A 13,652-nucleotide genomic window follows, 5' to 3' on the forward strand; every position below is an offset into this window, starting at 1 on the left:
CAAACCATTCTGTGATTGGGTGAAGGAGAAGGATGGTCAAGGCGTCTGTTTAGTATTGCTGAAACAGAAATAATCCTGTTAGTAGCCATGCAGGGTTCTTGTATGACAACAGGCAAAGTGACAAAGATGTATCTCTTGGGGTTATCTCTTTTTTTTTTTTTTTTTTTACTTCCTGTCTTGCAACAGCGTAGTAGTATTTACGAGATACAGTACTTAATACTGCAACTGAGGTTAAATATGTTTGCTTTAGGCTTTTAAAATGCTAAAAATAATATGCTCTGAAACATTAAAATCTGAATGTATTGAATTGGACATTCAAATACGGCAGGCACTTCTGGCTTAAATTTTCTGTCTTTTAACTCACATTGCAGTAGGTTTATGGTAATGAATGGTAGTGAGCCCTTAAACTGTTATAGTGAAGATAATCATCTGAAGGTTTGAGAGGAAATTCATTCTGTAATCAGAATTATACTATTTTAGTTGTAAGGAAGGCTTGAACTAAATAGTGAAGAATGGCATAAAACGAAGATTGATGTGTTATCAAACACATATTCATATTTTGCTTAGAATGACACGAAATTTAAAGAAAGCATGACCATGTTTGAGGGTGAAAAAAAGCAATATAAAGCTTACATGCATATGGAGCACAGAATTGCACACGTGAATTGTAATTGCTTTTTTCAGATATGAGTGCTTGACTGAAACTGTTAAAATTAAATCTTAGAGTATATATTCTTCAGTTCAATTTGTAAAGGAGTTCTACTTTAGATACTAACTTTTAACTGTTTATAAAAAGTTTCAGAGGTAACCTGGCATAAATGTAGCATAGCAAACTAGCTACAATTGCTGGAAACCATAGTAAAGGGAACTTAAGAGTCAGTCTTGTTTTTTTTTAATAGCTGTTCATTCCTGGTGAAGATATAAATGTTAACAACAAGTTTTAGAAAGTGGAAATAAAGCATGTTTCTAATGGAATTTGAAATGGCAGGTATTTGGTTCAAGCCTAAAAAAAATGGATTTCATACTTCTGTGATGTGGAATAGTCAATGTTTTTCTAATTTGAATCTGTTGTTAATCTCAGTTTTCAGAATAACATTTTCTTTTGTGCGCAAGAGTTGCGTGTTTGTTTTAGAAAGTTTTCCAATTACCATTTTTGTTGCAGAGACTGTGCAGTTGATCCAACTTGTGTACTCTGTATGGACTGCTTTCAGAACAGCATTCACAAGAACCACCGGTACAAGGTAGGAATATCTTAAGAAATTTTACTCGTAGATTTAGAGAAGATTTTACTTGAAGATATAGGAAACTGCATATAAACTAATAATTTTCATTCAAGAAAAAATCTAATTTACTGATCAGTTCAATCTTTCTCACGTTTCTAACTACATAAAGCCTCTTTAAAGAACAGTAAGTTTATAAGTTAAGAAAATCGAAGGGTAGGAAGTGTTTATGAATGCATATGTTGTTGTTCTCTTTGGCAATATCACATAGTATATGCCAGAGCAAAAAGCTGTGACTGAAAATGACAGTCCTATTGCAAGTCCTTTTCAGTACTATATATACAAGAGTACATTCTGTTTGGAAATTTAGAATGGATGTGTATGTACAGAGACCGTTATTTCATTGCTTCTATCACTGATGCAGTCTCCACGTTTCCACTGTTTCTCCATTTTGATATCCATAAACTACTTCAGGCTTAGAGCATGGACTATAAAAGTTAAAAGGAATGTTAAGCATCAGATTTTTAAGGAGTTTGTTGTGGAACTTGATCATCTCTTTCTGATATCCTCTTGATTCTCTTTGAGACAAATCTGTGTTATCTTTGAGAGAGTCCCATGCTTTAACTACAGAAAGATCTTTTAAATAATACTTCACTAAGTCGCTGCCTAAGCTGTTGTCTACTGTTTGCTTTGTAGGCCCATTGTTTGCTTGCCCTCCACACTGATACCTCTAATTTTAATAGTGTTGGAAGCCAAAACAGAGAACAGCAGTGTTATTTTTAAAGCTTATCTAACTCTGCTGCAAGGAGTGAGGAAAATGTACAGAAACATGTATTCAATTATCCTTCACTACTGAAAACTGGGCTAGATTTTATTGCGTTTTTTCATTTTATTAATTGGCATTGTCCCTTTCAGAGATTTGCCCTACTTGTACTATTAATTGGTCATAAATCCCCTCTAAACACGTATGTTTCACTGAGAGTTTGGAAGAACGTCCCAGCAATCCCAAAATTATTGGGGAAGAAATGAAATATTTTACTTCTCTGCATAAGTCTACTGATCTGAAAATGTGTTGTAAATATTTATTCAAAGATGTACAAAGCTGCCTTGCATATGCGAAACTTCCATATACCTGTGTGCACACTCACGGTTTACGGAGGAATAAGATGGTAACCTGGGAAAACAGCCAATAATGATTACAGAGCAATTTGGAATCACAGCTGAGTTGAGATGCCAGTTTGGTATCCTGTTGTATTTTCCATATTTTTCAGTAACTTAAGGCTGTTTTCTTCAGGCAAAACAGCATCCTGGAAATAGTAGCAGTTGTGCTGCATTTTCATTTTAAAGACATGATTTAAAGGATGCAGATTGTATTCTTCAAATGTTTATAGAATAATTTAGGTTGGAAGGGACCTAATGAGGTCACCTAGTCAACCTCCTGCTTGAAGCTTGTCTAATTAGATCAGGTTATTTTAAAACACATCAAGTAAATAATGAATTTTTGAATGTTTTTTATTGGGTCACTTAGTGTTTTTATAATTATTTTAGAATTGGGGTTTTAGAGTAAGCTATGGATAATTATTTTTGCCTGAGTTTCATCTGAACTTTCTGCCAAAATGAAGAGTCAGTATTTCTGCAAGTGTAATTAATGCAAGGTTAAACTTGCAAGAATGTATTTAGATGCTGATTAGGTCTTATTTCCTTTGGTTAGGACTAGAGGTACTACTAAGCTGTAGTACCTGTTTAACACACACATCTTGTAAAATTATTTTTTAACTTTTCTGAGTAATTTGTAAAGATGGTGTTGAGCATCACCCCTATAATTTTGCTAGGAAGCCCAGAAATACTATTTTGCCATTGATGAAATGCTTATTCATTAGTCATATTTTTTCATCTACCTCTTGTTAGATTTGTTGAAGATGCAACAGTAACTGTATTTTCCCATTTATTTCCTGCTCAAAAAGTTTCTATTTTTTTCCTTGCTTCTTTGACAACTTTCCTAGCTAAAAAAAAAAATAAATTAGTTGTGGTAAGTCTGCAGTTTACACAGGCACCCTTGTATTTTGTAGGTAGGTATTTATACTTGTGTTTGACTTAAATGTTGCACATTTTTGTTTGTGTCTCACTGTTCATGTACACAGTTCATGACTGAAATTCATGCCTTTTACAGATGCATAGTTCCACTGGAGGTGGATTTTGTGACTGTGGGGATACGGAGGCATGGAAGGCTGGACCAGTGTGTACTAAACATGAGCCTGGAGCATCAGGTTCTCCAAAAGAAGTAAGAATTTTGCTTAAAGTGAAAGAATAAATATTGTAAATACTAGGAATTCTAGGATTTATACAGGAATAATCTTTGTTTCTTTCTGTAAAAGTACATATTGTATGATTCAAGTGGCAGGTCCAATTGAGTTGAATGAGGATTTCCTTGGTAAAGGTATTTATTGGGGTAAAACATATATTGTCTCCAAATAAAAAGTAAAAAAAACAGAGCAGCTCCAACAGCCTGTCTCGTCCATTTCTGTCTCTGATTCTGAATAAAAATGTCAGTGTCTCACTTTTCTTTGTTATCTGTACTATTCAGCTATTATTTACAAATAGATTTCTATTGGATAGTTTAGTTACAGTACTCGATTTTGATGATACTTTTTTCCCCACATTACTGTGTTACTGAACAATTTTTTTTCTCATTTACTTCTGGTGAGCTTTCTATCACTAGCACTGGAAAATAAGTCTCTTGGTTTAAAACTGACCTCAAGCTAGGATTTCTCATGCTTATTGTACCTCAGAAAGCAGTATGTTAAAAAGAAATGCCCCATCTTGAAAGCCATTTTCAAAAAGAATGTCAGCAAATATGTTGCTTCAGGTATTTTTTTTCCTGAGTTTTGCATTCTGTTCTGACATGATTAGGAGAAAAAATTAGTTATGGTATGAGGTGTGCATTAGTTGAATACAGGTTTAATTAGGATTTTTGTAAGGATGCAAAGTGTTCTCAGTTTTGCACAGCTTGTTGGCATGTATGCAATATGGCCTCAGAAAAACAATCCTTTTAAGAGTCATCTGTTCCCTATTTATTACAAATTGTCTTTGCTAAGCCAGAAATAATAATAATAATTAAGAAACAAATAAACCAACCAAAACAAACAAACAAAACCACTTTTTGCCTGAATATATTCTTGAAAACTGAGGTATTTTAAAAATTCGTCAAAGATGAGATGAAAAAAACCCTACCTTTCTAGGCACGTTTGGTTTAAATAACAAATTGGCCGTGAGTTATTTTAAACCTTGCTATCTGAAACATAAGTTGTTTATTCTTCAACAAACTTGTTTCTTGAAGCATACTTGAAACATGGATTATTATGCATTTTGGGGGCATAATTTGAGCAAATTCTTTCACCCTTTCAATTTACATTAGATGTATCTTAATTTCATTCTATTGTGACATTTATTAATAGAGATTTCATTGGAGATCTCATTTCATCAATTAAATGTTCACCTAAGTGAAAAGTATTTAGCCAAGGTATTTGCAGTCTTAATTACAAAGATCTATCACGAACGTATTCAAAATTATGTACACAGTGATATTTGTATATCATGATTTCACTGGCAGACCTTTTAGATTATATATTTGACCACAAATTTTTATTCTAATGCTTAGCAGGTCTGTTTTTCAGAGCTTTGTAAGCAGTTTTTTATGTTAATGCATTTACACTTCTCTTCTAGTACATTGCATCGTATGGTCACAACAGAATTTTACCTGATTTTTTTTTTAGCAGTCATAAATGGGTAGATGTCACTGCATGGTTGATTCAGGAGTTTTTCAAAAGTGTCATTCTTAGGTATTTCTGAAAGAAACAGTTATGTTTCCTCAGATGATTCTGTTCAAGGAGTATCAAATATTTGGGAGAAAACCTGTAGAAGTAAGCAAAACAGGAAAAAAAAACACTTAGATTTGGACTGCAAACTTTATAATATCATCAGGTGTACAGAAAGCTTTTTATCAGCTTTTTAAGAAATTGAAGTTTACTAAAACATTTGGTGAGGCCTTTCACAGCCTAGATTAAAAATGAATGAAATGAATGATGAAACTCTTGGAATACCAAGGAGAACCCTTGGGATGAAATCATTTTAGAAAGAATTTAGGTGCGATGAATTTGCCTCAAAATCATGAAAAGTATTATTTCCTGAAATTTTTCTAGTAATAAGGTATCCTACCAGCCCTTCTTTAATTTTTAAAATTTCTTTTGCATATTAATGTTATCTCCTGTTTTACAGAACTCTGAATGTCAGTTAAATGAAGAAGTTATGGAACACTCTAGGAGGGTGTTTCCCTCCGTGATAAAATACATTGTAGATATGCTTATATGGGAAGAAGAGAAGGAACTGCCTCCGGAGCTCACAATTAGGTAGGGAGCATTCCAAGCTTTCTCTCTGAGGTGTTAAAAACTTTGATTTTTTTTTTTTTTGGGCCTGTTGGCATTACTACATTCATGCAAACTTATTAGTGCCTAAAGCTCTGTAAACAGAGGATTTTTGACCTACAATTATACTGAGAAAAATGATAGTTTATGGAAAAAATAGTGTGTGTGATTGTGCTTCAAATGGAAAAAAGACTGTTCTGTGTCAGGTTAAAATGACAAATGGGATCATAAAATGGCAGAGGGAACAATAATAGAATATTCAGGTAATGTATCTCTCTTTTGTACTTGGTACGTGGTTTATGCAGATTATTCTGGTACAGACGGTAAGGGAGTTTTGGGATGTGTCTTTAACATGAAGAAAAAGCTTGATTTTTGTTATAGATTTCTCTCAAGCTTTTAAGTAAGATGTTGCTTATATTGGATAGGATGTTATTTACATTTTTATTTTCAGTTGTATGATGAAATATTGGCTTTTTCCCAGTAGAGAGAAGGTAGACAGCTACTACTGTGTCCTTTTCAATGATGAACATCATTCTTATGATCACGTCATCTATAGCCTTCAAAGAGCACTTGGCTGTGAACTCGGTGAAGCCCAGTTGCATACTACTGCCATAGATAAAGAGGTTAGTACATACTGGATGTGTCAAAAGGTCACTTTTTAATTGTTAGGAAGGGCCACTATAATCTTTTGATCATAGAATCTTCCTTTCTGGGACACGGGTGATCACGGAGAGACAAAGTCATGTTGCAGAATAATTGTTAATCAGCACTTGTAGAAGTATGCCATTCTTCAAGAAAGTTTTAAAACTATATTAATTTTTTCTTCTTGAGAAGGGAAAGAGCTGATTTGCCTGAAGTTGTTCCTTTTGTGTTTGCCATATTTTCTTTACTCCTATTCTTTTTCTTTTCAGATAAGAGATGTTCTTTAGACAAATACTGTTAAAACATTAAAGGCAGTAATATGCGTATTCAGTTATATTTAATGAGAACTGTTGATACTAATGAGAATTTTGCGGGGCTTAGTGTTTTTCCTGGCTCAGACTTCATGTGAGAATCTTAAAGCTCCAAATTAAGCAAATAAAACTAAGAAGAATCCATGAAGGAATGTGGGCGAACCTGTCAATTTTATTATTTTGTTTTTCAAAACAGTGTCCCACTTAATGTAAATATTAAGGTTTATTCACACCTCTAGTGGAAGGTGTCCATGCACATGGCAGGGGGGTTGGAATTCGATGATATTTAAGGTCTCTTCCAACCCAAACCTTTCTGTGGTTCTTTAGTATTTTTCCTCCTGCGATGTGGGGGAGAAGCATGTTCAGTGTGTGGCTTAACTGCAGCTGTATTTTTTTTTAACCTCACAAAAAAATAAAACTTAGGTATTTGCACCCACAAACTTTATTTTTCTATAGCTGAATATGTATTTGATGTATATTTACCTATAGAAGATCTTACTAATATTAGAGTTCTTTTTTAGTCTATAAACAGTGTTTTCTTTTCACGTCTTTCTTTGTTTAGGTAATGGAAATCAGTTGCATTCTATTTGTAGTTGCTTTGTCAGTCCTACGTAATTACAAGGTTTGTCTTGTAGTTACAAGGTTTGTAAAATATGTACCAGGTATGTAACCATATATGATTTATAGAGAAACTTTAAAGGTTACATTTGATGTTCTTTGAATTATAAGGGTTTGTTTTGATTGAAGCCTAGAGTTTAGATCCAGTGTTGATCAGACATCTTACGAAGTACCCAATACAGCTTGGGACTGGGTCATATTGTTTAGTTTTTAACAGATCCACAACATACAGCTACTTCCTCACATGTGTAATTCCACTTTGTAGAAAACTTGTTTTGGAAGTCCATACCTCTGATAGCCATTGAGTGGAATGTGAGGACTAAGCTGATGCTGTTCTTGGCTTTATTGAAAGAACTATAAAACCATACTTTTAATTTATCCTCCTATTCTTTAACAGGAATAAGAAATAGTAGGAAAGATTGTAGAAAAGCAATTCAGGATTGAGTGTATTTTGTGTTAGGAAGAAAGTTAATCTGGCTTTTAGTTACAGTATTCTGTGGAAATCCATCTTGTCTGTTTTACTCTGTATATGCATTTTCATTATCAAATAGTATTGATTATATCAAAAGTTCACATTAGGATGTTCCATTGCTAATTCAAATAATTATCTTTAGAAAAAAACCACTGTGTTAATTTTGATTTGCTTCTAGATGTCTAAAAGCACTGTAAGTGATGTTGGCCCCAGTTTCCACAAACAATAAAACATACCCGGGATCAGGCTTGTGATGTTTTGGTTCTGTTTTAAATTGTTCTTGTATTCAATATTTTCTTTAAACAGGGTCGGAGAGCTGTTAAAGCAGGACGTTATGCCTCTTGTCAGGAAGCAAAAGAAGAAATCAAGGTAACTTCCTAAAATACTTACTCATTTAAAAAAAAATCAACCTCATCATTATTACTATCAAAGACTTGTCTGTTGTACAGTCTTAAAGTTGTTATTTTCATGCTTTTATAGCCTGTCTGCGAATTTCTTAAAATTGAACTTATCCTATCACGTTTGGTATGGATACATGTCTTCAGAAAAGAAACATGATAATTTATTTTTTGCTAGGGTTTGCTGTTAACATGTGCTTGGGGGAGGTAATGGATGTTGGAGACAAAAATGGAAATTCATGTTATCTTTTACATCTGCTAATTCTTACCTGATTCCTAGAGGCATTCTGAAAATGTTTCTCAGCGACCACTTCATGTGGAGGTTCTGCATGCTGATGTTATGGCTCACCAGAAGTTTGCCTTGCGCCTTGGCTCTTGGCTGAATAAACTCATGAGCTATTCAAGTAAGTATAACTAACTTTGTTAGAACGATGCCACGTCAGAATTTTAGTGAGTAATTTTTTCAAAAATTTCTCTTCAGCACTGTTATATGTGATACCCCCTTATAAAAATATGAGCCTTCTCATTTCCTCTAGAATTTTTTTCATCCCCAGTTTCAGCATCACATGCCCTATTTTGGTGACTTCTTTTGCTTGAAAGCTGCAGTCCCAGGTACTGGTGTAAAGCTGCAGAACATCTCTGTCAGTGAAAGCATACGTCTTCTACTTGACGCAGGAATTAATTCAGGTCTGATAGCTGTTAATTAGACACTATCAGTTAAAGAAACAACAAGAAAATAAAAAAAGGCTTAGTTTAAAAATTGGTGCAGTAGTGGAAATATTATTTTAAACTCATAGATTGCTCTGGTGCTTGATAACATGTCTGGTTTTAAAGAAGATTACGCTTAATTTCTTGGCTGAATCTGTCTAATTTTGATTAATATTGTGTTTTGTCATATCTGTGTTAAGCCAAACTAAAGCCATTACAAAACTTTTCACCTTACAAGCACGCATAGATTAAGCTCTACTCACTGCCTTGATACGTTAAATCTGTGGGTCTGTTTTAGCCTCTATTGTAAGGTTAGATAATAAAGTAGATTTTTTTATCTTTTTCTGAATGCTTTCTTCCTTTTCAATCTTTCCCTTAAAATACAGATATCAGAATTGTATTTTTTTTCCTCTCACAATATATATATATTACAAATTTTAGTTATTTCCAACTATACGTTTATTTCACTGATTGTTTTGTTGCTGGTTGGAGTTCCCCAACCTGTTCTTTTGATCAGTACAAATTCCTGACTGTGTAATTGTTTATTTCAAGGTGTCTAGTGAAGTACTCTGAAAGCTTGTTTCTTATCTACATTTTTCTTCCTAGATAACTTTTCTTAGTTTTATGAAGTTACTGCATTTAAAATACCAACTGACAGCTGGGTGTTGACTCATCAGTATGAGTGTAGACAAGTCAATGTCGGTGCCCCAGCAAATCCTGAGAATTTTAGTTTTTTTGCTGATGAAATGAGCTAAAATCAAAAAAGTCTCCCATGTTGTATGCAGCATTTTGGCCCAGGAAATTGTTGTAGGTTAACTGGTGCTTTAATATGTTTTATGTGAGTCTTCAAGCACAAACACTGAAGTGTAACGCTCTTCCTGTCCTTGCTCTTCTGGATTGTATATGTAAACGGTTGGAGAACCTGATATTCTGTACTCAGCTGGAACTTTTTGGTAGTCTCATGGTTCCTGTGTCGTTCCTGGTTTTGTTTCATGTGGTAGAACAGCAACTGAAAAACATTCTTTACTATTTGTTTCCATGCTGTCAGAAACTTGTTTCTGATCCTTCTGAAATTTTTAATGTAAGAGCTCATTTCCAAACTTTAGTAACCTGTGGGGACTCTGATGTGTTGATCCAAAAAATTGCTTCATTAAATACTGTATTGACTGATAGGTGAAAAAAGTGCAAAATAATGTCCTGAAATCCTAGAAAAGATTGCATTGCAGGGACCTTGGCCTAGCCTGTGCATTTCTGTGCTGGCATAGTGAGAATCTGCTCTGCAAAGTTGTCTAAATGCTGTTCATTTTAAAATACTCTTCTTCACTGGATCAATTTAATAAAGTGAGCAAAAATAATAGGAGAAAATTAGTAAAGATAGTGTATGTAGGAATATGTCCACTGAGAGGGCCAGTTAAGAACTAATTTATAATTAAGTGCCTTTTTTCCTTTTTTCCCTTCTTAAGAACAGAATTCCATAGTTCTCTTCTCATTGGTTGGTGTCATTTAATTGTCAAAGCATTCTTGTACAAATGACTCGTTTTATCCCTATAGGTGACTTTCGACAGATCTTTTGTCAAATATGTCTCAAAGAAGAAACTGGATCTGGAAAGCCGTGCTCCATAAGCAAGTTGATGCTTTGGGATGCAAAACTTCATAAAGGTTGGTGTATCCATGTTCCTATAAGCTGAAGAGGCAAATTCAAATTCATCTTTTTAGGTATTTAACCAGTGTGTAAAAATAAGTGTTATGCATGTGGCCCTACATTTCTTTATAGTTTTCATATTTCATGCTTTCTGATACAGCCTTTATTTTTAAGGCTGAGATAATTGATATTTTGAGTACTTACTTGCGTTCTAATTTTTTCCTGCTATATGTATTTTGAACAATCTTTTCACAAAATGTAGCTTAAATGTGAGTGACTTGATGCCTGATGTGTTTTAAATAGATACCTTTTAAGTGTTAAAAGTAAGAGATATGATATGAATGACTTTGCCCATATACTTCATAACTATTTCAAGGCTTTTAATGATTTTTAATTACCGTTTCCTTAATCTGTGTTTTCCACAAAAAACTACTATTTTTTTTTCAATAAAGTGAAGTAAGGTGTATTGGTTCTTAACAGGGGCAAGGAAGGTTCTTCATGAACTTATCTTCAGTAGTTTTTTCATGGAAATGGAATACAAAAAACACTTTGCTGTGGAATTTGTAAAGGTAAATTGTTATTTGCTTCTTATGCTATGAGTTTTTATTAGATTTGTAAAGTTTCCCCAAAACCTAATAATTACTTCAATAAAAATAAGTTATGAACAAGAGCTTCAACTACTAGTTCAGTGTTTAAAGAGTATATTAAGTCCTGTGTCATTAGTTTGTTCCTTATGATCATGCAAGATGCATATTATGAATGCAGTATTGTTAGTGTTATCTGTATAGTTTGAAATAGCAGTTAGAGTGCAACCGGTCAGTCTTTTTATGAAATAGATGCAATAGTTAAGAGAGACAGAATGTAAGACCAGGATTTTTTTTTACTGTTATGAGGTTTTAATTAAAATGAAGATGACTGACACTTCATGGTTTTCCCGGGACTGAAACAGAACAAATAAGGACTTAATTATTCATTTTACACTTTTGTAGACAGCTGTTGAGTAACTGTCAGTGCAGTTCACTAGAAAAGGAGGAAGACTTGGTTTATAATAATTTAATGTCTTCATTGATTCTTTTTTCAGATACTTAATTTCTTGGAGAAAATTAGTTGTAGGGGATTAAAAAAACAACTTTGAAGTCTGGCAGAGCAGTTAATTTTGTGTTTATCTTCAGTGCTAAGGGCACATGTTAAATACGCTGTTGCATTGAGAACGTTGTGGCATTTTTGTTTGAGCTGCTTCTGTTAGAAAGGAAGAAGGATACTTGAAATATAATTCTTGCAAATAAAAAGTGAAACACTTAAATTTAACCTTGTTTTATTTATTTAATTTCCCCAATATTCTCTTTTCCTAGTATTACAAAGCATTGCAGAAAGAATACATCAGTGATGATCATGACAGAGTTCTCTCTGTGACAGCACTCTCAGTTCAGATGTTCACTGTACCTACTCTGGTATGTGCAGCCTGTCTACTCTAGGAATGTAAAGTAAATGTAAGAATTGCTAGCAGTGCCACATGCACTGTGTGGTACTGTACTTGACAGAGTCTTTATACATTGCTGAGTTGAAAATGAATGATTTTGACTTTTAAGGTCAATATGAAAGCATGAGCCTGAGTTTATGTGAGAATCTATTACAGAAGATAGAGGGAATGCAAATAAGTGGAAGTTCTAGGCAGCAACATTCTCTGTATTAACTTTGTATGTCGAATTTACTGTTCGTGTTAACCTTCTTAAGTAGCGTTAAAAACTTTTTTGGTGTCAAAAAATGATTAAATGCCTTTTTGTGTGAGTGAAATATGTTAAGCCCTCTGGGGATAAAAGTAGCATACCTGTATTTTTAAAGGTTATATGTTTCTTTCAGTCCTTTTCTATGTGATCTCTCTAGAAAGAATGGTATGTCCATTAGATTGTTGCTGTCAAAGTAAATAAAACGTGCCAAGTTGATACAAATCATTTTCATACATAATAAATACTATGAGAGCTTTTGTAGCTTTTACAAAATTTTTAGCTGACAAATACTGGATTCAAAAGAAAAAAAACCTGACTGTTCTCTCCAACAGAAATAGGGAAGAAAAATGTTTTCATTTTAATTCTTCTAGGCCCGCCATCTTATTGAAGAGCAAAGCGTAATTACCACTATTACAGAGACACTCCTAGAAGTCCTTCCAGAGTATCTAGACAAAAATGACAAGTTCAACTTCCAAGGTTACAGCCTGGACAAACTGAACCGGGTATATGCAGTAATATATGACCTAAGGTACGCATAAAGTCAAGAAGCTTGAACAATTCTTAAAAAACTGGAAGTAGGATGAGGTGTTCCAGTTCAGGAATCTGATGATAAAACTGTTAAAAAAAAAAAAAAAAAAAAAAAAAGAGCAAAACAGTCAACCCCCCAATTCCTCCCCCCTAAAAAATACAATGGAATTCTAAGGTTTTATTTTTAAGTGGAAAGCTGAAAGTTTTTAAATACTAAAACTATATTCTGTATAGAGTTTTTTAATGATTCTCACTGATATTATTTCAATTAACAATCTTGTTAACAAAATACATCTACTGTGAGACAGTATGGGAAATTGGGCTTCTATTCACTATCATTCTGGGAAAGCTGTATAATCTTCATCTGCATGGTGTTTTCCAGCCTTAAAGGTCCCAAGTTACTCTTGCTCAATGAACTGAATAACGTAAAAGCAAAACACCCAAAATATCTTGGACTTCAGAGTCTGTTAATTTGAAATAATGGAGTTGCACCAAGCACCTCTAGTATTTGGTGAAAACTAAAGGAAGAATTCGAGGTGGGGAGAGTGATGTAATTTGATGGTGTTGAATATATTAATACAATTAATACTTTGAATTCAAAAATAAGCAGAAGAGAAATCTGAGCAAAAGAAGATAATGTTTTCTTTGGGGACAGGTATGTCTTAATCAGCAAACCTACAGTATGGACAGACCGTCTGAGAGAGCGATTTTTAGAAGGATTTGTTTCTTTCCTAAGGATTTTAACTTGCATGCAGGTACAAAAATTTACATAATATCTTTCTAATTTGCTCTTATAAAGATACCACAATGCTTTTGTTTGCTCATCTTTTTGTCCGTAGCAATATTGTGGATATAAACATATGATTAAGATAATAAATTCTTCAATCCTGTCTTGGGTGGGTGAAAAAGTAATGTTTACTTTATAAAAGTAATGTTCATTAATTTTAGGTACATCTGAACAATCT

General features: G+C 33.6%; 1 protein-coding gene across 1 annotated transcript in view; it reads left to right on the forward strand.

Moving 5' to 3' along the window:
- The window catches only part of UBR1 (ubiquitin protein ligase E3 component n-recognin 1), a 63,447-nt gene that overhangs the window by 11,514 nt on the left and 38,281 nt on the right, over positions 1-13,652 (forward strand). The window contains exons 3-13 of the mRNA XM_035539635.2: positions 1,163-1,241; positions 3,391-3,501; positions 5,496-5,626; positions 6,126-6,264; positions 7,991-8,053; positions 8,363-8,486; positions 10,342-10,449; positions 10,913-11,001; positions 11,785-11,883; positions 12,531-12,688; positions 13,343-13,442. Of these exons, the coding sequence (XP_035395528.1) occupies positions 1,163-1,241; positions 3,391-3,501; positions 5,496-5,626; positions 6,126-6,264; positions 7,991-8,053; positions 8,363-8,486; positions 10,342-10,449; positions 10,913-11,001; positions 11,785-11,883; positions 12,531-12,688; positions 13,343-13,442 (1,201 nt within the window). The remainder of the gene's footprint in view (positions 1-1,162; positions 1,242-3,390; positions 3,502-5,495; positions 5,627-6,125; positions 6,265-7,990; positions 8,054-8,362; positions 8,487-10,341; positions 10,450-10,912; positions 11,002-11,784; positions 11,884-12,530; positions 12,689-13,342; positions 13,443-13,652) is intronic.

The sequence above is a fragment of the Cygnus atratus genome, chromosome 5, assembly GCF_013377495.2.
Source record: "Cygnus atratus isolate AKBS03 ecotype Queensland, Australia chromosome 5, CAtr_DNAZoo_HiC_assembly, whole genome shotgun sequence".
NCBI classification, from domain to species: Eukaryota; Metazoa; Chordata; class Aves; order Anseriformes; family Anatidae; genus Cygnus; species Cygnus atratus.